Here is a 26,686-nt window from a genome sequence, read left to right as displayed (position 1 = left end):
ACTACTTTAAAAACACAACATGTAGCAATAAAACTTTAAAAGACACATAACATATAGACTTAAAAAATAACATCAATGTCAGGCATATTAAAAAATTCTTGTACATGATAAAATGGGTTTTCTTTTAACCAGGCATATAACACTCTTTTAAATCTACTTATAGGCACAGATCGGGCACTAGAAGGTAATCTATTAAAAAATTTGATGCTTATAACTTTATGTGATGCTTGAGTTTTTGCTAACCTAACATATGGTAAATCTAACAGTGCATTAAATCTAGTATGGTAATGATGAAATTCATTCCTCGTGTAATAGTCCTGCAAGTTATTCTTAACATTACATAAACAAACAAATATATACAGATTTATCACAGTAAGAATACCTTCTTGAACAAAAAGAGGTTTGCAATGTGCCCTATAAGGAGAGTTTGTTAAAATTCTTAAAGCTTTCTTTTGTAGAATTAAGATTCTCTGTACATCACTGCAGTTTCCCCAAAGAATAATACCATATGAAATTATACTATTAAAAAAAGCATAGTATGCATTAATTACATATTGTTTTGGGACAAGCTTTCTAATTTGTCTAAGTAAATAAATTACTCTGGAGAGCCTGACAGAAACATTATTTACATGGGCATTCCAAGCTAATTTAGAATCTAAGGTTATACCTAATAATTTGACACTATCATTAATCTTAAAGCCTAAGTCAGTTTCACGATTACATAAACTAAAAATTATAGATTGAGTCTTAGACTGGTTTAGCATAAGACCGTTAGACTGAAACCAAATGGAACTTTCAGTAATATAATTATCCATTATACCAGATAGCATCTCTAGCTTGTTTCTACAGAAAAAAGTTGAGTCATCGGCAAATACAACAGAATTACAATTAACATTTACAGGCAAATCATTTATATGTACAAGAAACAAAAAAAGGGCCCAAGACCGATCCCTGTGGTACTCCGCAATTTATATCTACTATTTCAGACAGTTTTGCTGCCAATACAAACTCTCTGAGTGCGACTGCTTAAAAAAGACTGAAAAAGATTTAGCTCCACACCACTTATGCCGTAATAATGTAATGTTTTGAGAAGAGTCTCGTGTGGAACACAGTCAAACGCCTTTGTGAGATCGCACAAGGTTGCTAAAGTGCTACAGTGAGTTTCAAAACCCTCCAATACAGATACCACAAGACCCTCCACTGCATCCACAGTTGACCTACCTTCTCGAAAACCAAATTGAGAATTTGAAAAAAGAGAGTGCAACTCAAAAAAAAAAAAAACATTTCCTTTTGTATTATTGCCCATCTCTCTCTATCTGCCCTCAGGACATTTCAAGAATGAAATGAGTTAGACTTTAAATCTTGATGCTACTTCAGCAAATCCTGTAACGTGACACATGGAGTAGCATACTCCTACCTTGTTTATATGTAACTGATTCTGTTATTGGTAAATTTAATGTTTATAATATGTTACTCACACATAGTTGCTACAGTTCCTTCTCTGAGAGAACGTCCAAGGATGATAGGAACCTGAGCTAACTGCCCTCTCTCCATAAGACGTTCCGGAATATCAGGCAGGGAGGATTCTTCTCCTGTGACTTCCACACTGGGCGTGAACACAAAGTCCGGAACTTTCATTCTCTGTGTGAAGTGAATTAAAGTTATTAAAAAATTAAAATTCTTCCATGTTTTAATAGAATGTAGCAATGTGTATTTGAAATATTTTAATTGTTTAAACAAATGTAAAATGAAATTAAATAAAAAATGTCTTTATTGAATACAACAAAAAACATACTCAATTGGCGATGTTAGGACTATTAAGTCCTCTCTTACACCTAACCATAAATTAATAAACTGTACTATTAGTGTAAAACAAGAGCCACAATATAGTCTACATTACTGTTTTTAAAAATAATAAAATGAAAAGAAGGTTCTTTATGAAAGTAAAAATAAATAAATAAAATAAAACTTACAAGGAAATTTAACAGACATTCACCCATCACCATTTATACAAAGCCATCGTCCCATACCCTATGCCAAGATACCGTTAACCTGACAATTAAATGTACTATTATTATTGATATTTTATACACTATCAGACCAGAACATCCAATTAGCTTAATTATGGTAAATTATGTAAAAAATGTTAATAATTCAAAAGTCCAAAATCGGATTATTTAAAATGTTAGCGTATTAAAAAGCAATGTGGTCAAAGATATGAAATTTCATTATTTTACAACCTCTAATAATTTTCCTGGAAAGACTAACAGAAATAATAGCTTTCACATTTATACATTAAGAATTATTAGTATAAAATGAGAGCTAAGAGTTTTAAGATGACAAATGTTGTTTTAAAACATTCAATTACTGTTAAAACATTTGTACTAGGTACCTACATAACTATCAACATTCATACCTCAGCTGTGCACAGCTTATGTGTACCAGCCACTATATCATCGGCAGATGCAGACTTAAGGAACTGAAGTACTTCATCAGAGTCCTCAGAGGTACATCCCATGGTTTTGGCCAGTTCTAAAGCAGTTTCCCGTGGAGCTTCTTGATTAGTCCATGGATTATTGGCAAACCCACATTGTATAATAGCCTTATGAAACAGCCCTGAAATAAACCAAATCATTCACAATTTAAGGTTGTATTATTCATTAAAAATGATCAAATAAATTTTGTTATAACTATAAATTACCTCTGGATGGAGGACACAGGAGTTGAAAGTGAACTGAGGCTCCTCCTGCACTGATGCCAAAGATAGTGACATTATTTGGGTCACCTCCAAAACTGTCAATGTTGTCATGAACCCACAAAAGTATCCATGTGGTAATTGTGGTATTGGAGTCAGATTTTCCGGCATAAAATGTACTGGTCTCTGTAAAAAATGGTATCATGCAGGATGTCAGAATATCATAGAAAAGGACCTCAAAAAGTGGTCAACTCAAAAAATTGGAATATGGCGATGCACAAACTGTTTGGCAGACAAACATTCACACCTATTGACCCAAGAATTGACTGACTCACTTTCCCTAAATAGCTCAGACACCATTGAAGATCTGAAAAATAGTCTTAATTTACTAGATAACTCAAGCAGTCAAGAAGACAAACTGGAAATGGCTGCAAAAAATAGGGTCTGCGTTAGTAGAGGAAAATGAGCTCTTAAAAGAAGAAATATTCAATCTAAGGACAAAACTAAGTATTATGGAGGACAAATTTGAGGAACTTGAGAATGAAGATAAGAAACACCTAGATAAAAGTAGAAAAACCTGTTACAGCTGAACGCAGACATTCAAGCTCAACTGACTAAAGAGAAAAAAACCTTCACCTAGAAGCGCAAAGCATCTACGAGGAACATGACCTCAAACTAAGTCATTTAATTGATGGTTATGTTAAGAAAATAACAGAGCTTGAAAAAACTATTTCTGCACTGAAAAATAAAATAAAAAATCAAGACACTAAAACCAAGACTTTTCAAAATTCCGCAACACAAACCTCCCCCACTACTGAAGTAATTGACAGTCCCACTTTCCCTGCTATTAGGAATGTCTGACATCAAAACAAAACTTGACCGGTTGGAGACAGCTATTAACACCCTAACCTCAGGAGACAGTTCAAACCTGCCAACAAAAACTGATAGAACACAGCTCATCCCTGACTTCAGGAGACAGCCAAACCTGCAAAGAAAAACTGACAGATACATTGACAGAATACAGCTCATCCCCGACCTCAGGAGACAGCCAAACCTGCAAGGAAAACACTGACTAATACTTTGACAGGATGCAGCAGCAAACTGCAAAGGCATAACAAGTCAGGAAACAGCCAAACCTGCAAACAAAAACTGCAAACCACTTTGACAGATTGCAACCTACCCACCGACTTCAGGAACCAGCCAAACCTGCAAACAAAAAACTGCAAACCACTTTGACAGATTGCAACCTACCCCCGACTTCAGGAACAAGCCAAACCTGCAAACAAAACCTGCAAACCACTTTGACAGATTGCAACCTACCCCGACCTCAGGAACCAGTAAACAAAAAGTACATACACCCCGGAAAACCAGAGGTAAAAAGGTAAACATGTTTAGTGTCTCCCTTCAAGTGGCCAAAGCTGCAGATAAAAGCAAATTCACTGAAGCTCCAAGTGAATGGAAAGCCTTATGGAAGATGAATTTGAGCAATTCTCCTCCACTTAATTCAGTATCAAAAAGAAGCAATGAAACCTATGATGACTTCTTCATAAAATACATTGCCTTCTATAAGGAGCATATGAAAAAACATTATGGGTATGCTTGTAATAGTGGTGATCTGTCATGCACTAACAATGAATCTGCCTTAGCTCTACGAATTTCTCTAGCACATCCAGCAATTTTTTTAGAAACAAGCCAACCTCACGACGCACCTGTCTAAGTAACACAAAAACAGAGAAGCTCATAGTTTTTCATCAGAACATAGACAGAGTAAGCAATAAAATCGAAAGACTGGAACACCAACTACATACTAAACCTGCTGACATAGTGGTCCTAACTGAGCACGGACTAAAACAGCATGTCATCAAATCATGTGAGGCCTCAGTAACTATGACTTTGTGTGTGCATATGGCAGAACAGAGCATATCAAGGGAGGAGTTGCTATATATAGACACAAGAAGTTAGCCAACAAAACCACCACTCTCAACCTGGAAAAATACAGTATAGAAATGGTATGTGAGGTAACTGGAACTAAAATAAAAATTAGTAATAAAAAGGACATACATATATTAGGCTATTACAGACCACCGAATGCAAATCTTGAGACTGCACTCCAAGTGATAGACGACACCTTAACTGAAGTCAAAAGAACACAACTCTTACATCATAATCACTGGAGACATCAACATAGATAACCTTACCAGAAAACGAGAACAAGGTGCACTAGATGAACTGCTATGACATCATAGTTGTTGAGGCTCAGGTTCATCACCCTGCTCAGCATTTAGAAGGGAGTGTAAGCCTCTTCCTCAGCCATTAAGTTAAGAAAAGGGCAGTCACACGAGGATTTCTTTAGAGAAACACATTAACAATGTGAGACAGCTGCCTCCTGGACCAATAGCTCTAATCAAATAACTACTAAGGAAGCTTTTCAGATCCAGTCTAAAGAATCAGATGAAGCTGCATTTCACGCACCTAGAAACTCTCACCATCTCATTTTTTATTCTATCGCCAGACAAAGAAATCAAGAGACAAAATGATATTCAACACCAGAACTATAGTAAATTCATCACTGAGAACATATACTTAAGAGAAGAACAATTGAGACAGGTTGTGAAACCTCTGAACTTGCGTAGTACTCGAGAGGCTATTCACGAATTTAAACAGACAAACAGAAATGGGCTTACAAATCTTTCATCAAAACACAGATAGAATAAATAATAAGATTGACAGGACTCAACCATCTGCTTCACACGATGTCTCCTGATCTACTAATTGTTACTGAACATGGCCAGAACAATATTGAGATGGCTAACACTAGGCTTAGTGACTACAGTTTGGTTTCATCTTTCTGTCGGCAGAATATCCTAAAGGGTGGAGTGGCTATTTATAAAACACATCAGCTTGGAGAATGAAATAGAAATCGTTGGAAATTGAAAATATAAGCATTCCTTTAATATGTGAGGTATCAGCAGTCACAAATCAAACTTAATAAGAGGGAAACTATTAACCTACTAGGAATTTACCGTCCTCCAAAAAAATGACAAACAATCTTATACTGCTGCCACTGCGTACTCTTTCCTCAGTGCTTGACAGGTGGATATCTCAGGATAATATTATTATTGTCATGGGAGACTTCAACGTAGATTCCATCATCCCATCTCCTGAAGGAAGACAGCTTGTGGAACTTCTGGCGACCTACAACATCCATAGGTTGGATCTCCCTCCTACACGAATTACTAACACCAGCAGCACCTCTATAGACATCTTTTGCATTTCTGCTGAGCATAAAGATTATGTAAATATCCAAATCACTAATACCGGAATCTCAGATCACACTGGGCAACTATGTACATTAAATTTCAAGATGAAGAGGACACCTACAATTTCATCAACAGGCAGATGCATAAATAGCAAACTCCTTGGAAAAATCTAAGGATCTTCCTCTCGTTGCAGTCCTGGAAAGAGGTCTTGGAATGTAACAACTTGGATAGAGCATATGGTGTATTTTTAATGATTATCACCCTAGCTCTTAACACTACTTGTCCATTAAGGAAACTCCGACAGAGACCAAACAGCTCAGTAAAGCATATATTCGATGCTGAAGCAAGTCACCTCAAGAAACAATTTCTTACTGCACTAGATACTTATACACTAAGTGGACGAAATGAAGACAAAAAAATATCATCTGAATTAAAGAAATTGTATGACTTAAAACTCAGGACCCTCAGGAGAGGGGCATGTGCTGCTTTTTATTGCTGATTCTGACAACAAATCCAAAGCAGTTTGGAGAATGATCAACAGTGAGAGGAAAGGCAAAGCTGAGCCGGCGGACATTAGACGCCTAGAGTGTTTGGAGATTTTATCGTTGACTGAACCTGTTGATATTGCCAACCAATTTAACTCCTACTTTACCACTATTGCAGAGGAGACATTGAAGGCGAATCCGGGAGAGGGTGGACATCGCTTTCAGTTCAAAGACTGGGAGGTGGAGAGTCCCACATCAACATGGGCGCCAACATCTGGGAAAGAGCCTCCTCGGGATTATCTCTTCAATGAAAAGCAAGACATCTGCTGGCCTGGACGATTTCTCTTCACTGATGCTCAAGTACTGCCGTTATGAATTATTGACTCCATTTGTTACATGTTTGCAATCTCAGCCTTGACCAGGGTCTATTTCCGAGTAAAATGAAGACCTCTAAAGTTGTACCCCTACATAAGAAGGGCAGCAGACACAGGTTAGAAAACTACAGACCCATTTCGTTGGTGCCTACATTCTCCAAGTTGATAGAGAAAATAATATTGGCAAGAATATCGGTCCATCTGGAGGCCAATAACCTACTTTTATCAGGGCAACATGGGTTCATCCAGCAAAAGTCTACTACAACTGCACTCGTTAGATCTTGTAGAACACATGATAAATAAGATCGAGGAGGGTGAAAGCGTCGTAGGTTTCTACTTAGACTTAAGTAAGGCCTTTGATTGCTTGGATCAATGCAATGATACTGACTAAGCTTGAGTACTTGGGCTTTAGGAGCACTGCTTTGTCATGGTTTGCAAACTATTTGAAGGATCGAGACCAACTGGTTGAACTTAAGCAGAGCATGAAAGGAATAAAAGTCTTGTATAGATCCAATAGACTCCCTGTAAAGAGAGGTGTACCACAGGGGTCTGTCCTAGGGCCTGTTCTGTTTGTCCTCTTTACATCTGACTTTCCAGGATACATGGAACCCTACAGTAACACCATAATGTATGCCGATGACACGGTTCTTTTGATTTCTGGAAAGAATAGAGAGGCACTTGAAGTACAGTCATACATTGCATTGAATGTTGCTGTTGAGTACTGTGCAGTGAACGACCTTGTTTTTAAACGAATCAAAGACGAAAACAATGACTCTTGGCAGCTTGAAAGAACAATTGCCCAGGATTCCCCAACCTTGACTCTGTAAATTCAGTGGAGCCATCTTGAGGTGTTGTGGTTGACAACAGAATATCGTGGATGGACCATGTTGATAAACTGTGCAGCAGACTGAGTAGTGCCATCTTTGCAGTTAGAAGAATCAAGCATGTCGGCACAGAGGATACAGTGAGAATAGCTTACAACTCTCTGTTCGAGTCCTATCTCAGATATGGCATTGTCTTGTGGGGCGCTACGGCGAGTGGCAAACCTGGAGCGTGTTCTCATCATTCAAAAAAAGGTTATAAGAATACTGGCTGATCTTGACTGGAGAGACAGCTGCAGGTGTGCTTTTAAAGAAATGGGAATATTGACAGTCACTAATATCTACCTGCTGGAAGTGATCTACCTGGCATCCTCAAGACAACTGCAGCGCCACATGGATACTCACACCTACCAAACCAGGAATGCCACAGACTTTGCTCTGTCCGATTCACCACAGTGGTCGCTTTCAATCAAAGCCTTCATATGCTGGGGCCAAGTTTTTCAACATCCTTCCTGACACAATCAAGAGAGCCTGACCCAATTATCTTAAAGAAAAAACTTCAAGCTTGGTTTGCTCCAACGACCGTTCTACACCATAAATGAATTTCTGGGACTGGCCAAAATTTTACTATGTAAAGCAAGTTCTGGACTGAAATTACCATAACAAATGTATTGTACTAAGTGACACCATTTTCAATCTTGAAGATTGTAAAATAAAGATATTCTCTCTCTCTCTCTCTCTCTCTCTGGCTTCACATGACCTAAAGAGACTTGCCCTGCCACCAACGAGAGTCACAGCCACCTCTAACTCCTCTATTGACTTTATATGCACTGACCTCCCACCCAGTAAACTAAATGTCGAAATCTGTAAACACTGGCTTATCAGATCATACTGGCCAATATTGCACAGCTGACCTTCCTAAAATATTTGAAAATATAACATTCTCAACATACAGAAACACATGCGTGAGGAACCTAAATTACCTAAAATCTATCCTAGCAACAGAAACCTGGGAGAATGTGACGCAATCGAACAACATTGATGACGCTTACGATAACTTCCTTAATACCTTTACAAGGGCATTAGATCTTGCCTGCCCACTCAAGACCAAGAAACAAAGCCACTCTAGAAAGAACACAGTCTATGATGAAGAAACCTTAAGATTACGAAAGGAATTTATCAATGCGCAGGATAAGTTTAATGTCACAGGAAGAACTGAAGATAAATCTGAGGGCAAACCAGAAGAAAGAAGGCCTATGATCTGAAACTCAGGCGACTTAGGAAGGAAGCTAATGCAGACCACATATATCACGCTATAACAAAACAAAAGCAGTCTGGGAACTCATAAATAGAGAAAGAGCTGCTAAGAACCAATCAACATCAGACTTGAATCATTTATCAATCGACGGAATAAAAGAAACGGACCCAAAGAAAATCGCTGACCACCTTAACACCTTCTTTGTAAATATAGCAGAAAACACGCTAAAGCAACACCAAATATCGAATGACAAACTTACTGTATAGTCCATGCTACAATATAGATACCACAATGACAGAAATGACCCAACCACAGCCAAAGAAATTAAACAAACAATCCGTTCATTGAAAAGTAAAACCTCCTCGGGTTTTGGACGAGATTTCATCAAAAATCATAAAATTTTGCGAAGCTGAACTTCTGAAACCAATCCTTCACATCACTAACATATCCTTTATACAGAGCATATTTCCAAAAAACTTAAAACAGGCCAAAGTATACCCTAAATATAAACAAGGAAACAAAGATGAAGCAAACAAAACTACCGTCCCATTTCACTACTACCAACTGTATCAAAAATAATAGAGAAGATCACTCTTTCTAGACTACTCACTCACCTACAAGACAATAACCTCCTATCCAATAATCAACATGGCTTCAGAAAAGAAAGATCTACATCAACTGCAATAATAGACCTTGTTGAATATATTACAGACAACCTGGAAGAGGGCAACACCATCACTAGTATCTTTTTAGACTTGAGCAAAGCTTTCGACTGTCTTGGCCATAAGCTCATCTAGCCAAACTACAAACTCTTGGCGTCCAACAGTCAGCCTTAAAATGGTTTTGAGAGTTATTTGAACGAAAGATACCAAGTTGTAGAGGTTAAACAGAGAAGAATGGGAGAGACCTGTACTGTTAAATCTGAAAAACTACCTATGACTCGAGGGGTTCCCCAAGGCTCCGTCTTAGGACCAGTGTTATATATTTTATTCACCAATGACCTGCCAATATTCTTGGAAAACTACACAAATTCCATCATGTACGCAGACGATACCGTACTACTCTCAGCCCAGAAGGATGTTGAACAGCTAGAAATAAACTCCTACATCTCATTCAATATGGCCCAACAATATTGCAAATACAATGATCTGGTCTTAAACAGCTTGAAAACTAAAACAACTCACTCTAGGAACTAATAAAAACTATGTGTCCGAAATCCCTGGTATTCAAGAAACAGAGGACATGAATTATTTAGGAATAACACTAAATAATACATTGACATGGACAAATCACATTGACAACTTATGCCTGAAGCTAAATTCATCACTCTATGCTTTGCGAAGGACCATGCAACAAGCACTCTTGAATCTACCAAAAATAGCGTACTATGCCCTATTTGAAAGTCATCTCAGTATGGGATAGCAGCATGGGGGGGCCACAAACTCAATTTAACCTACTAAAAGTCCTCAAAATTCAGAAGAAAGCAATCCGGGTTAATGGGGAAGCTAGGACCTAGAGAAAGCTGCAGAGCTACTTTTAAAGAATTGAATATACTGACAGTGACTTCTCTATATATTCTGGAAACGATATTGTACTGCTTATTAAAAGACTTTCCTCGAAATAGTAATCTTCATGAACATAACACAAGACATGGTCAAAGACTTTCCACTACCTCTTCACAGAACAGCTGTATTTGAGAAAAAACCAACCTATGCTGGGAAAAAAACTTTTTAATGCTCTGCAGAAGAAATTAAGAAAATAGGAAACAATCACATTAACATGAAGACTGCAATAAAGAACTGGCTCTTGCAAAGAACCATCTACACAGTGGAGGAATTTTACTTATGGAGACTGACAACTTGACAGAGACAAACATGAACTTTTATATTTTTTTATAACTATGTAAACTTTTTGTTAATTGACGCTACTTGTAATCTTAAAGATTATCAATAAAGAATTTCTGATTTCTGATTTCTGATTTCTGATTTCAAGCCAGGGTCTGATCCTTGAGTCCTGCATTGCCTGGGGCTTCATCATTTTCCAAAGATAAGAAACCTGAAACAAATAAAAAATGTGATGATATTTTACAAAACAGTAAAATACACTAAATAGATCAATCATATTTATATATGAACTGCTCTTATCCAATATAGTTGTTTAATCATGATTGGTTGACCATTACATATTTTAATAAATAAAACTAGATGATATTAAACCATGTCAATTTCTTTCAAAGTATTTTATCCAAGTTTTTATTGGTTGAAAAATTGCTAACTAATAAGAAATCTGAAATTGTTTTTAGAATCAAGAATGATTTATTGTTGTCCTATTTTACAGAAGTATTGACAATCTATTGTATATGCTTATTATTATATAGCTACACTAGATATACTAGTTATGCTACATAATTTTTATGCATTTCCTTATAACTAGTTTAAAATTGTCTTATGACTACTTTAAAATGTCTCCAAGACCCTAAGCCAAATTTGGCTTTTGTTTATTGCTTAGAAAAATAATTGAAAAAATACATTTGTATTGTTTGAATTTTTTTTATTATTCTCATGCAGTATTAATCCTTTGTTTCTTTTTAGATTGTTTAATATGTTTCTCATTGACGTTTTGTTGTTTGGTTTTGTAAAATTGTACTTAAATATATTGGAATGGACATCATAATTTTTTAACCAGAGAACATATTTTTTAATTTGTAGTTAAAATTAGGTAGGTCCTAATATGAACAAATGCCAAATTCCGACATTGTAAAAAACTATTCATAAGTTGTTAATTTTATTTTAAAATACATACAAATAAAAAAATAACAAATTCAGCATTTAAACAAAATTATATTTTATTTTTGTTTTCGTTAAAAAATCTACTTTAAAATATCCATGAGTTTCTAAATACTTTTCATTGCACTGTGTAAGTAGGACCTGTCCGTAAACTTATATCAGGTGAATATTCAAGTTACCAGAATCTAAAAAAAAAATCGAAATAAATTGTTTCTTTTATTGGAGTTGTACAACAACATAAAATAATAAAATTAGGTATCTAGCAAGCATTCAGATAAAGTGCTGATACTTACCAATTTTAAGTATTAAAATTTTAAACAACTTCTATATGAACACTTCATATATGAAGGTATGTTGTATTGTAGATATTTTTAAAGGCTATAAATGACCCCTCTAATTATCAAACACTGTATCAGTTTATGTTGTAAGTATTACATAATAGACTGTCCTGCTACTGTAAGGCTTTGTTTATATTTCTTTCTATCAAACTATAAGGAAAACTTGTTTCCTACCTGGTGTTTGAATTTTGTTGTCTCTGCTTTGGTTGAGAGCTGTCTTAAACTTAGTCAATTTAAGACAGCTTTATTGAAAAATTGATATTACGCGTTTTCAGAAAGAACATTTTTGATAACAATACGTTTATATCCTGTAGTAGTAACTCACCGAAAGCGCCAAGTCTGTAGTTGAAAGAAACAACAACTACGTCACCATTCATGAAATTGTCAACACCACATTTTGTTGAACTCCCGGACCAACAAAGGAAACCTCCACTGGGAATGGATACTAAAACTGGTTTCTTTTCTTCATTTATACGAGGAAGCTAAAATAAATATAAGTATAATTCAAATAAGTCAAATCTAATTAAAAAAATTTTAATTATGAATTTAAAAATATATTAATATCTTCTAAAAAATGTGCCAAAGGATTATTTCCTTCATTTTCATCAATCTAACAGATATAGTATGTATCAGTAGATCAATGCAAATAAAACAAAGTTTGTTTTAATATTTGTTATTTGGCCCTTTTTCCAAAGTAGGGTGAGAAAATTCTAAATTTTGAACTAATAACTAGCCTCCACCCCATGATTCATCATATGAAAGAGTATTGTTAATTGAATCCGAGACTGCTTACAGAATGATTTATGCCTCCCTAATTATCAAACATTGTGGTTGTTTGTAGATTTAGCTCAATGATTTGCATAATATTTTAAGATGGAAAATATGTAATATTGAAAAAAATTAAGCATGTGATGATTATTTTTGAAGTTTTAAATAAATGATCATTACTTAAAAAAACATATTTATCAACATTTTGAATAACCACAATTTTCTTGCATTTTGGCAAGTATTTAGTAAAGTTGAATTTAATGTTTGTGTTCTTTAATTTGATGGGTCAAACATTGGAGGAATGGCATTTTGGGAAAAACACAATTGAAGTAGTTCAAAGAACATCTTTATTTTTTAATAAGCATTTGATTTATTTTCATCCCGCAACAAAATATAACGTAATTTACTTAATATAAACCTTGTATAAAATTAAGAAAGCTGTTAATTTTGTGTTTTTATCTTATTAAAATAACTGAAAATTTTTAACAGAATTAGATCAAGAAACAAGAATTTTATTGCCATTGACAACTTTATCAACTTTAAGATAAAAATGTAATAGATAATTAAAACCTAAACACCTAAACTCTTTGTGTAAACAGAAATGACATGTGAGACAAAATAATCAAACTAGGTCTTTGTAACACAATTTCAACTACAATACCTATGATAATCTAAAAAAAAAAAATGTAATTGTAATCGAATTTATTTTAAATTTGATGTTTTTGCAAATTTAAGAAACTACCAAGAATTACTGTATTACCTCATTCATATAAATGTTTAGATATAGACAATCTTCACTACCACTACTTTCAAAACTTGGACTATATAGGGACATGAGGCCGGGTTGTTTGGGATCGTTGCCATCTTTGAGAGCATCTCTGATGCCTTCCCATCCTCCGTAAGGTTGAGGTGCCTGTAAAAAAGTCAGTTCTTTTAGATAATTTAAGTCTAAGGTGTTGTTAAAAATAGACATATCACAGAGACGAGAATCTGAACAAAGTGTTTTATATAAGAGGTCCTTATGTGTAGGCTGGGTATATGACAGACTTCTCTGGATATGCTTTAATTCCTCATTTGGGGTCATTCACCCAAGTCTTGGCCAACTCGATTAGATACTTCTTGAGATAGGCTTGGACCTATATGATTAGTCTACATCTTGGTCATTTTGCTTTAGCCTCAGGGCCATTACGCAAAAGCAGCCCACACGAAAATAGTCCGATAGTGGTTGGTGTGTCTCAATACCCCCTCCACACTTGTTGCCCAACACTGTTGCCAGTTTTATTTGTATGAAAAAATACTGCTCTATCTCAGCACCTCATGCAATAAACAAACATCACACATTCATAAATTTAATTTAAATCTGTGTTTTGTAGACAACATATAAATCAAACCGATAGTATTTGACCATAACCACATTATAAAGAGAACAGCTAGAGGTTATCACTGATATGGCAACACTGTCTTAAAAATCAGTGAACTATTTTTGAGCAGGTTACAATAATGCTCTTACTATATTGTATTAACAGCCGGTTGTGCTGAAATAACATTGAGTTTTAACCCATAAGAACAATTTTTAACTTGAAATACTTTGATGCCTTTATTTTTGGCTATAGAATTAGGAAAGATGTTTAATTTTAAAGATGTAATTAATCCAAGCACTTTTTAGTTTTTCTTGTAAACTGTATACTTCTTTATTAATTAAAAGATATAATATAATGTTTCATTTTTCTCCTGAATAATACAATATTGAAAGAACTAAAAGTTGTTTGGATGTGTATTAAACATAGCTTTAAATTGAGACACCTCTAATAATTCTATGGTTAAACATAATGTTGTAAATGTTTGAAATTTATCACTATCCTTATGAAGATAAAATAAAGATGGCCACCAATACAGACAGTTCCTTATTCGTCGCTATAAATATTTAATAAGAACTCATTTCGAATAACTATACACTAGATATGGAAGCATTCTTTTATGTCTAGTATAGTAAACAGAGTTATACAAAGAAAAGTTTGTATACGTAAGTTATTGTGTAATTTTTTATTGTACCTATTTTGTTACTTTGCTGTATTTTTTGTTATGCCAATAATCAATCACTATGCAAAAATCAAATTCAGTACTTATAAACTAAATGTGAACTGAAACTTTTGCTTCTTAATTTGTTTTAATAGATTTTTTGTTTTTATCTCTAAATTTATTAAACATATTAGTGTTAAGGAATTTGTAAGTGAGATATACAATTTTTTAAATATGACATTTTGTTACTTGGGATTGGTATAATATAAAAAAGTAAACTTGTATGATTAATTTGGGGTCATGAGGATAACATTTTACTCTTTTTTCTCTGTATATACCCCTGCATCACACAGATTTCAGTGTATAATATCTATAATATCTGTATAAGACCTAAATGAATACAGGTACGGTAAGTCAGAAAAAGTGATTGATTTGAAAATATATTTTCCTTTGAAAATAAAATTCCTCTGTATAAAATAGTGTGACATTGCAAGTTATCTTTAGACAACTAAAATATCAACAAAGTTCTTATCCATTGCTGATAACATGAGTTGAATTTCATGCTGCTGGCTTATCATGACACATTTAGATAAAATCACACCCAACACTAATGACTGGCAAGAAATAACTAACAATAGTTACTATGAATAGTAATAACATTTACAAAACAGAAAAAATTACAGTTAATTTAATCAATATATTTAGCTTATATAAAATTAAACTTAAATAAAGTCAAACAAGAGTGTTAAAAAGAAAAGTAAACAATTATTTACCCACACTTTACAATCTAAAGATGTTTAGAACTTTAGTAAAATGTTTACAATGGTTCGAATAATCAAAAAGTTCCCTTTGCTATATGCCTTTTATTGTCTTGTTTAGTGTTTGCATTTATTTGGTATTATTTGAAAATAAATAACTTAAAGTAGCTTTTCATTTATAATTTCACAAAATCTGATATAAGGAAACATTGTTCAGATCATAAATTAAAAACATGTAGTAGTAAATTTAATATGATCAGATTAAAGTTATCTGAGACAATGAATTTTTCCTGTTTAAATATACATAAGTGATATATAAATTTGCAATAAAACTGTAATTTTTAAATTAGTTTATGTGAGATATGGCATGAATTTTAAAACGCAGGCCATTTTCGAAGTAATGAAAATATTTTAATTTGTTTTTAATATTTAAGTGCAGAAAAATATCTGTACCAAATTGTAACACTATAGTTTAAATCATTTTATAGTCATTGATTTAAAAAAAAACACACAGACAGAAAGATGCCAGATGAAGTAAGATATGACATATTGTCTAAGGAACTGATTAGTTTGTATGCTAATATATGTTCCTAATATTCAGTATCGATGAATAAAAGTTATTATTTTGAATCTGTATGTCCACACCACAAAAAAGCTATCACATTTCAGCACTTTTTCTTGCAAATGAGAGTTGAGCATTTAACCACCACTACAACAAAAAATGTTGGTTGGTTTTAAAAACATATAATCTGTAGATACTTTCAATGTGCACTCCACATTAAAATGCAAATATACCCACAGCTAGTTTTAACTTTTACAAGAATAAAGGAAACCCTATAGGAAAACTCATCAATCACTGAAAAGAGATTTGATTATGATTTATAACTTTATAAAAGAAAAACATGAAATCATTTAAAGTCATTTTGATCTATTCATGGAAAATTTACATTATAGTAATATATACTTTTAGTTATTGCACTTTCAAAATATATGCTGTGCCATAGAGAAATAAATAATAAATTCATATAATAAAACATTTTTGTTGATGTTACCTTAAACCTGAGGTTCCCGAGAGGGGGTTTGCCAAACGGTATACCCAGGAAGGCATAGTAAGTCTTGTCATTGAGAACAGAATGTTTAACCAGGCCTCTCAGCTGACCCAGTTTAGTTTGTATCACAACTGTTTCTTCCTCCATGTTCACTTGTTCTAAAACTCAACAATGTGCCAAGTTCATAACTCGACACTGACAGTAACTTGATTTGATAACTTTATCTCACATCAGTTATCAGTTCTATTTTTTGTTTTAGTTTTGAAACTCATTTATCTTCAATTGCATGACTAGAAGTTATTAGGTGGTCAAGGTGAATCATCACTTTTATTTTCAAAATAAAAATTAACGTTGATGGTGGTGTTGAATGCAGCTTTATACGTAAATTAATTTCATATTACCTATAATCTCCAATATAAATGTCATTGTAAATACTTTTATTTACATTACCCTACTTACTTGATTTTATGTATTCAATTTTTTGTTTAAAGTGTTTGTGATACTAGTGAAGACTGTACTATGCTAAATGATATCTTATAAATTCCAATAATTTGTTCAGATAAGCACACCATCTTATTTTCATACCACAACTTCTCCTTATCGACAGATTTATATGATTAATCATATCCAAAATAGTATCTACCAAAAGGATCTCTTAGGAAAAAGCTATATCCAGAATTTATTATACCTGTACTTTACCATATGTAGTAACCATGCAGAATTCTGTTTAAAACAACCAACCTGTCACTAAGACAATTTGAAAGAACAAATACTTAGCTCCTCTTGTACACCTATTCAAACCAGTTCAGTAAACTTCTTCCTTCAAGAGATTCTTATAGAACATTCATTCCTTTACACATCCTCAGTTTTCAAATCAGTGTAATCTCTGCCCCTATCCGCTGACAACAGATAAGAGGGATAAAGTTGTCATCAGATCAAGGATCTATAAAACATCATACAATGAGCTTTGATGTTATATGTGGTGATCTACATCAAAATACCCAAATTCCACGTACCTTATGAAACATACTGCTTTACGTGTTTCAATAATCTTTGGTGATTGGTATTTCAAGTACTCGAGGCTATACTTGTTTCTAGATATCTATGACTTTCTAGACATTCCTTGTATATGACTTGTTTACATGTTTTCTTTTTACTGAAATGTGATAATTTACAGCATCTCATTACTACTTATTATGATTCAAATTAGATATTTGCTGGAGGTTGAATTGAATATCAAAATCATGTCATTAGTCTGAGAGTTTACACCATATTTAATATTATCTTACAGGGCACTGGCTATTAAAACAGCTTATGATATTATCATTTAATTATAGCAGATGGGTTGTAAACTAAATGGGTAAATAAAACACAAACCATTATTGTGGTAAAAGGATATTGTATTTCATGTAATTCACAGTCAAAAATGGGTTAACTACATAATCTAGCAGTCTGTTAATTTTGCCATGTTATCTTCTTTATAAATATTCTATGTTTTACCATATTTTGCTGTCAGCCTCTTCCAGAACCCAATCCTATCTGGCAGAGTAAGGCCTGATTTCAGACTCCAGGAGGTTCCCATTTCCATGAAACAAGGACTGGCAACTGAGTCCTTTTGCCAAACTGCTCCCAAACCCTTGTGGTTAGGGTCACTATAACAATGACAGAAGGTGACATTATAGAATTGTTAACATACACAATATCAAAAACAATCTTGAAATTTTACAAATATACAAGAAAAGTCACCTATTGTCAACTTTATTACATTTTGAAATTTACAAAAGTACCAAACTTATGTTACGTTAAAATGACAAAGATTTTTTGTAAAAAAATAGGTATTTTCTGAGTAAACGGAGGCCATCAATAATAAAAAGGATTTAGCAACTTTGGGTGGGCATTTACACAATAAATAATAATGGTTAGATTAGGTTAGTAAAGCTAAATCGTCTAACTGAAGTAAGTAAGTAACTGAAGATGAGTCTTGTGAACTCAAAATGTACACAGTATAAATAGAAAAATACAAGTGTTATAGATGGTTTATACCTCTTATTTGCATTAAACACGTTTGGAGGCTAATATAGAATTTTGCTACCATCCACATTTAGCAGTCAATTCTGCCTGGGGTAATAATGTCTGACCGCAGAGTTCAAGTTTATATCTTCAGGAAATCAGGACCTGCCACAAACTTCTTTTCCACTGCTCACACACAGATAGTTATGGTTAGTCTCACTACAACTATAAAAGAGCAACGTTTTTGTAACAACCACTTCCAGGACCAAGCAATCGTGTGTGTGTCAAGTCCTCTCCTGATTTTCTGGCTACAGTCATCAGTCATGCTTCTAGTGCAGTCATTGAAGCAATATTGCTCCGAATATTTTTACTGTGAACCGAATTGCATACAATTTTAGAATTAGGTTCACCTTACCCTTAATTTCAAAAGTGAAAATGATTTGAACTCCGCAATCACCCTGGGGGTGGTTGCCACCCCTTCTCGGGTGTGAATTGTTTTTTTGTTCAAAATAACCTCGGATATCGATAGAAGGCCTAATTTTAAGCAAAAAATCATCTATAAAGTTTTTCGAAAAATCCAATAATATTCAAGATATTGGCAATTGAAAATTCGCAATTTTTTCACGTTTTTCATCGTTTTTTGCAAATACCTCCAAAAATATACGTTTTATCGAAAATTTTATAAAGAACAAAATTGTAGCAGGTAAAAAAGTAAACAATTAGGTTTTTTATAAAGTGTTCTAAGTGCAATATTAAGCTATATATTAAAGATCAAAGCCATTTTTTTGTTTTGTTTTGTAAATTTAATCGATGTGGTCAATGCCATCTAACGGCGAGCAGATGCATTTTAGGCATTCTAATAATAATAAAAAAGGGTTTTGTAGTGCTTGAAATAAGCTTTAAAATGAGCACTATTAAAAGTCTTTTGCACGTAAAATAAGTAAGCTGTATTGCAAATAAGAGGAGCATCTAATGTTTTTTCTTTTAAATCAATGGGTTTCATAAGTGCCATTTCAACCAAAATTAAAATTAATCGTATTTCGCCTAGAATTAACTTTATTATGAAGATTGTGATAGATTGTATCAGTTTGGCTGCTTCAGGACACATATTTTTCAAAAAAGTCACGATTAAAAAAAAATTTCAAATTTTTTAAAAACCACCTTTTTTCATAATATTTCAAAAATGACGACAGATACGTATAAAAGTGTATGATTAAAAGATTTAGGTATCTTTCTGACAAACAATTTGGTATTTTTGTTTTTTCTGTCAAACAAAAATTGACGGAGATATGATTGTTTAAAGAGCGCGTGGCAGCGCAATCACAGCCTCTCTTAAGCCCTTTAACCCATCACCGTTTGAAAAAAAGGTTTTTTACTATATATTGCAATGAAGGATGTTGTAGCTCTCTTAATTACCTTTACAATGGTTTTTTATAAATTGTGATAGCATGAAAATTGAAGGAGTTATGGTCCAAAACTTATCATATTTTTTCTACTTAGTAACTGAAAATTTCTGAGTGTGACTATTTGGAGCAATGTGAAAGTACGCAGTATAATAGAGACCCAAAACTATTGTAATGTGTATATATATATATACATAATATGGCTCATATATTTTGAACGTTGAATACATACCAACGTTCTTATATGTATATTCGCCCATTTGAGTGAATTCTATATAATTTGTAAATATTTTATTCAATAAATGGCAATATTTTACTCTAAATTAAATTATTTTTAAATATGTAATCATATATATTTACTGTTTTAATTTAGGGGTAATTTTAAGAGTAGAAAAATTTAAGAATATTATAATCATTTTCGAGAGTGTGGAATGATATTTAAATCCTTTTCATTTTATAAAAAAAAAAGTTTTAACAATTTTTTATCAAGTGGCAGTTTTCAAGGGTTGAAAGGGGGTTAAAAATTTGATAATTATTATAGAGAATATAAAATATTACTTACTCTATACTTACATCTTTTTATGTCATACCAAAGTATTTTTTTTGTGATTTTTTTTCAATTTAGGGGTTGTTTGCAAGGGTTGTAAGATTTTCAAGGGGTTGAAAATGAATTTAATATGAGGTAATTGTGTTAGAAAACACTTTACAATGTCACCACTTACTATTAGACATGTTTTCTAGCGATAAAATTGCTCAATGTCAATTTTTCCATTAAGGGGTTGTTTACACCCCTTAAAAATAATAGGTGGAGTTCAGATCATTTTCACTTTTGAAGTTAAGGGTAATATGAGCCTAATTCCAAAATTTCATCCAAATCGGTTCACAGTAAAAAAATTCGGAGGTAAGACCGTATTTTTCACTTCAATGACTGCACTATTCCTCCCTGAATCTGGAGTCATATAAATACTCTAAAAAATTCACTCATACAAATGGTTATCTTTAGTGGTTTTTATTTGGACCTTACAAAATTCACTAAATTTCCTACTTAAAGGTCCTCATGAAATTATAAAAAAATTGTGTCTAATTTTTGTGTTCATGTAAGTTTTTTTGGGTAAATAAAAAATTAATGAAATATTCCAAACAAAATTCAATTGCATTGTCTTATTGGTATGCTTTCCAAAAGATACTGTAGCTTGTTAGCTAGGTACAAAACCAGTTACTCTCTTTGCTTAAATTTTGTTATAAAGGATGGAAGGTTCGGAAGGAAGGATAGAAATCACTCCCACTTTTGCCTGTGCTTGTGTCACGTGTTTTGCTCTTACTGCTCATACTCGTGACTTGTGCTTTTCGTGTCTGGACTCTAAGGAGTTTTCAGATATGTTTCATTTCTATTCTTATCCTTTTTTTCTTTCCTTCTTAGTGGCAGTCCATTACCAGTCCATTGTTGTGTTTTGTTCTGGATGGATCCTTGCATAGGCCAGTGGCCCATGAGGACGGACAGAATAAGGTTTAAAAGGGGATTGGCCTCTCCTTTTTTTTTAAAAAAAAAAAAAGTAAGTAAAATGTATTGCCATACATTATAGCTTTTAAGTACTCCTATATGTACTAATTGTCTTCTCACCAGCTACTTTACCACTAGTTTTGTTTTTAATTCCTGAAGTAGGATAGCTATAAAAATAAATTTTAATGTGAGGAGAACTTTTCTTTGTATGAGTATTGTAAAGAGTAAGAATAAAATACACTATATAGCAATTTGATACTCACCCAAAAGTGGCAAAATTATTCCACGCTTTGACATGTTTACTAATTACTTCCTTTCCTTCAGGAGATAGTTCTGGAGTTTTAATCATTTCAGATTTAACAGTATACAAGCTGTCTGCACCATGGCATGTTTCTAAATCAAACAATAATTTTATTACACAACTTTAATGGGACAGTTTTTGGTTCATTGGTACATAAAAGTTTAAAAGAAGTTAAAAATGCATAGAACAAAGAATTATTGCTAAAAGGAATGCTTCAATAAGCTTTAACTATTTTATAAAAATGTTTAATATATAAATCGAGTTTTGCAGATAATTCTGAGGAAAAGCTTATCTCTCCAAGCTTATGGTTGAGATTTCGTGTTATAAATAACTGACGTAAGGGAGAATTAACTTATATGAAATGAAAAATGCCTTTATTAAAGAGGCGGAGTTAGAGCTGTCAAGCCCTCTCTACCACTCAACCTCATATGTATATAATAGTTTAATACACATTCAGTAAATTATTAAATTATAATTTAAATATAACATTTCTTAACCTACACAAAATTAAATGACCTTAAAGTAAAAACCTACATAATAAAATGAATTTAAAACTGAAAATACAAAAGAAAAAGTTGATATTGTTGTAATTAATACAAGAAAAATCAAAATGAAGAACAAGAAGACATTCAGTCACTCTAACACATCCTCTGACCACATGACCGCAATAAGCAGCACCACCCGTCACCCCCACAGGCCCTCCAGCAGCAAGCCCTTAACCCCAGCCACAAAGTGTGCACAGTCCTCAATACATCTAATATCATCGGGGAGATTGTTCCAAAGACGACAAGCTTCAACAGTGAAGGACCTATTAAAAAATTATGATTGATGGATTGGATTAATAGTAATGTTGCTCCCCTTCTTGTAGGTCGTTCACTAATATCAGAGATAAAGTTGAAATTATCGGACAGATAAACAGGATATTAGTTTGGTTTTGATGATTAAATGTTTGATTTCATGATGTTTGATGTTTTTGTTTTCATGTTACGTAGTTGATGAAATTATATAAAACGGAAAACAATTTTCGTAAAACATAATTTTAGAGGTTATTAGAAAGAGAAGCAAATCATATAATAGACTAATAGAGAAATAAATTTATAAAACCTTTAGACACAGAATGGATAAAAATTAAACTTCAAGCCATTTTGATCTAATATTTATTACCTCCAAAATGTATCCATAAATTACAAATTCAAAAATTAGTTGTACGAAGTAACATTTGCTTATATAAATTGTAAATAAATTTACCACAATCCTGATTTGATTTTCCTAACCAATAAAAAGTAATGGGTATTGGTAGGAAAGTCACTCAATCATAGATTTAATTTAAATTCCTATAAAATGTATATTCTCTACAGTTGGTGTGAGATGTCTTCATGGTAAGACCATTGTAGTTAAACTGTAATTCTCACACAATTCACTAAAAGAAATATTTCCAAATCACACTTCACTTACCTGAAGAAAGCAGCTTTGAAAGTTCTCCTTGGAATGTGAGATGACATATACACCTTGAGTGATTAGTGTAGAGATACGTGTAGACTGGAGCTGTGGATTTCTCTACCAGGTAACTTCTGGTTTGTTCCATTCCAAAATTGAACTGAATGTCGCTCTGACACTGAAATATTGGAAATTATAACTTGTATATGAACTCTAAATCTTATTAAACAATTTAGGCAGCAAATTCTGTTGACTGGTCATATAAACTAATCTCAATAAGATGCCCAAGGACACATAGTTTTTAAGTTAAAACTTTTAATTCTGTTATCCTACCAAGATGCTCAATGTTAGGTTGTTAGATATTAGGTCAATGTTGAGTATTCTACAATATATTAATTTAGCCACTAAACTTTTTCATAGCACAACTTTTTGGTCCTGAACCCAAGCCAGCAGACCAACATTTTAAGACCCTCCATTTTAATGGTAACAGACTGATGTCAAAGGGTTATTTACCTAAGGAATTATTTCATTATGTTAGACCGTTTTTACTGATCACGGGTTGATGATTTAGGCTCCTTTAATCATCAAACCTACAGTTTGATTCACACTTTCAGATCTGTTGTTAAACTTGCTTTTGCTTTGTAATATGCATCTGTTGTTGGTCCTAACGTTTTGTAGGTTGCAACCAAAAAGAGAACTATGAATCAGTAGATTTTTATAGTATACTGTTATGTACAAAGTAGGAGTACACCACACCACATGTCGTGTAAGAGACTTTAGCGAGGTGCATGCAAAATTTCAAAACTATAACTCATTTCATTCTCGAGATGACTTGCCGACGGATAGACAGACAATCATATAGAAAAGAAATTGACAAAAAAATTACGCTGGTAACATGCACCATCATAAAATACATTCTGCTTTATGTAGAAATGAAGTTTCATGCAAAATGTAGAGTGTATGAATGGACACTCTCTCTGGATATCTTATCACATGACACATTCACATTTTCGTTCATTAAGTTAGTTTTCATGGCTGTGTTTAAATATAAAAATTCCTGTGAGCTAAGGAGAATACTACAACGCAAGAATGCATTGAATGAAATCTTGCTACAGACTTTTAACATTAACTTTCCACCCTATATATTTTTTTTTTTCATTTTACTCTATTACTGAAAAAGTTGCATGTTAAAATCTCATATAATTGTACTTAGTTTGTGTCTAAATTTATTTATTCTGAAATTTTCTCGTTGCCATTATAGTTAACTATAAGGCAAATGTGAAAGTGCTCAGCCAAATCTCATTGGGCGACATGCACCACCATTGAACTTACTGTTGCTTATATAGAACTGAAGCTCTAGCAGAATCTCAAGTCTATACATTTTTTAGCTTGCATGATATTGAGTGGACACACACACAGACATACATACAGAAATTACATTTTTTCCAGCCTCACTAAAGGCCAGCCAGCAAAATTCCAGAACATAATTTTTATTTAAAATATTAGTTTAGAAATAAATATTTGATTGTATGAGAGCTTGGACGTAAAAAACTTTGATTAATTCTAACACAATCTAAGGTAGAGTATTTTCTTTTATTGACATACTAAGATCCCTTATGCCAAAATATAATTACCAACTCCTATTTCATATATATATATATATATATATATATATATATATATATATATATATATATATATATCACAAATGAGGATGAGGAAGTAAGCAAATAAATAACCAGCATACTAATTCACCAGTTTGTCAAGCATTGCTGATGCTTGGATGGATGACTGTTGAGCGACCGTCTGTCTTTGCAAGCAGTCTGCCTGCCTGGCCATTGGTGGTGGTCCGGAAGTCATTTTTAAGCTATTGTGCTCCAGATTGTATCAGAGTGTTCTTAGACCTAACTCGCCTGGTTAAATAAGACATCCTTTACCTTTTTTTACCTATGACCAGTTCAAGAAGGAGACATATGGCGGATCAGGAAGAACAGAGAACTAAGAGAAATATACCAAGATCCCGATGTGATTGCACTGATCAGGAGTAAAAGAATGAGATGGATGGGCCATGTTGCCCGTAGGGGAGAAGATAAAATGATAAAGAAGGTGTGGCGAGGGGAACCAGAGGGAGTGAGGCCATTGGGAAGACCCAGGATGCAATGGAGAGATCAGGTGGAGAAGGATTTAAGAACGATTGGCGCTACACTGGAAGTGGCTCAAGATAGAGGAAGTTGGAGAGACATTGTTGGGGAGGTCAAAAACCATCTGGGTTTCGAGTGGCCACAGGAGTAAGTAAGAGTAAGTTACCTTTTTTAATACTTACTACGAGGTATTGGTGTACAGTATCCCAACAAAGAGGTTCTCCTTTGAAGTAAAATTCCCAAATTTCATTTTCAGCCTCTTTCTTGTCAACACTTCTTTGATTTAGTCCCAGAAATGATGGCACAAGCACTTCAGGATTGTTGTTGATGAACTCAAATGCTTTATCACTGATTCCATTAACTAGAACCAAATATAATACAGTATTCTAGAGTGATTTTGTCAACTGTATTAACAAGTTAAAACAAAGTCTAATCTTTCCTGAATAGTAATGTTCCTAAATATGAGCCCCATTACTTAAGGTGATGAGAAAGTTTTAGTTGGTTTAAATAAAATAATTGTTAGTAATAGAAAGATGCCTTGCTTTAAGGCAATAAAAATAGAAATATTTTTTTGGTCTCTCCACAAAGATTAATGTGGATTTAAATAGTAATTTTTAGAAATTTGTAACCATGCTTAAGGGAAATTGAATGTGGTTAATGATATTAATTTTGTCAGTTTTATATACATTTTCAGACTGAAGGAAATTAAATGATTTGAAATGAAATATGACCTACATAAATTAAATTATTTTTAATATAAAAGCATCATTATGGCAGTTATATTTCGTAGACATGCTCTAAAAATCCCTATGCATTAAGCCGTTATTTCATGAGCTAATTTCAATATGCCCCATCAAATAAAAGTTACAATTAGTTTCTTGTGTAGTGTTAAAAACACTATTTTCCATTCTCCATCACAATTGCATAACCATTAACAGACTAATCAATCTAGTAAATCTTATATAATGAGGATTAGTTTAGAATTACAGCTAAGTAGGGTATATTTTTATTAGTGATGAATGAGAATGTAAAAAAATTTAAACAACCTGAGGATACCAAATATGAAGGAAAATATCTTAAGGTATCTGGAAAAGAATGAAAAGTAGTAATTGAAACCATAAATGTATTTGATGTTATTACATATCTTTATATATGTATTTTGTATATCAAGTATGGTATTATACTTGTATATAAGGAATAAAAGCAAGGAAGTTGTAAGTCAGATTTATAAAGCTATATTTCAAATAATTATTGAATATAATTAAGAAGACACAATTAATCA

The 26,686-nt window shown here is 33.1% G+C and overlaps 1 protein-coding gene across 1 annotated transcript in view; it reads right to left on the bottom strand.

Annotated features, from left to right (window-relative positions):
* LOC124365077 overlaps positions 1-26,686 on the bottom strand; it is a 51,939-nt gene that overhangs the window by 11,339 nt on the left and 13,914 nt on the right. The window contains 11 exon segments of the mRNA XM_046821006.1: positions 1,479-1,641; positions 2,417-2,616; positions 2,702-2,816; positions 10,878-10,948; positions 12,343-12,499; positions 13,546-13,698; positions 16,615-16,775; positions 18,112-18,263; positions 21,789-21,918; positions 23,282-23,441; positions 25,587-25,765. Of these exon segments, the coding sequence (XP_046676962.1) occupies positions 1,479-1,641; positions 2,417-2,616; positions 2,702-2,816; positions 10,878-10,948; positions 12,343-12,499; positions 13,546-13,698; positions 16,615-16,775; positions 18,112-18,263; positions 21,789-21,918; positions 23,282-23,441; positions 25,587-25,765 (1,641 nt within the window).

Source organism: Homalodisca vitripennis, chromosome 6 (assembly GCF_021130785.1).
Source record: "Homalodisca vitripennis isolate AUS2020 chromosome 6, UT_GWSS_2.1, whole genome shotgun sequence".
Lineage (NCBI taxonomy): Eukaryota > Metazoa > Arthropoda > Insecta > Hemiptera > Cicadellidae > Homalodisca > Homalodisca vitripennis.
The sequence above is the reverse complement of the archived record's forward strand: the minus strand, read 5'-3'. Positions and strand labels throughout refer to the sequence as shown.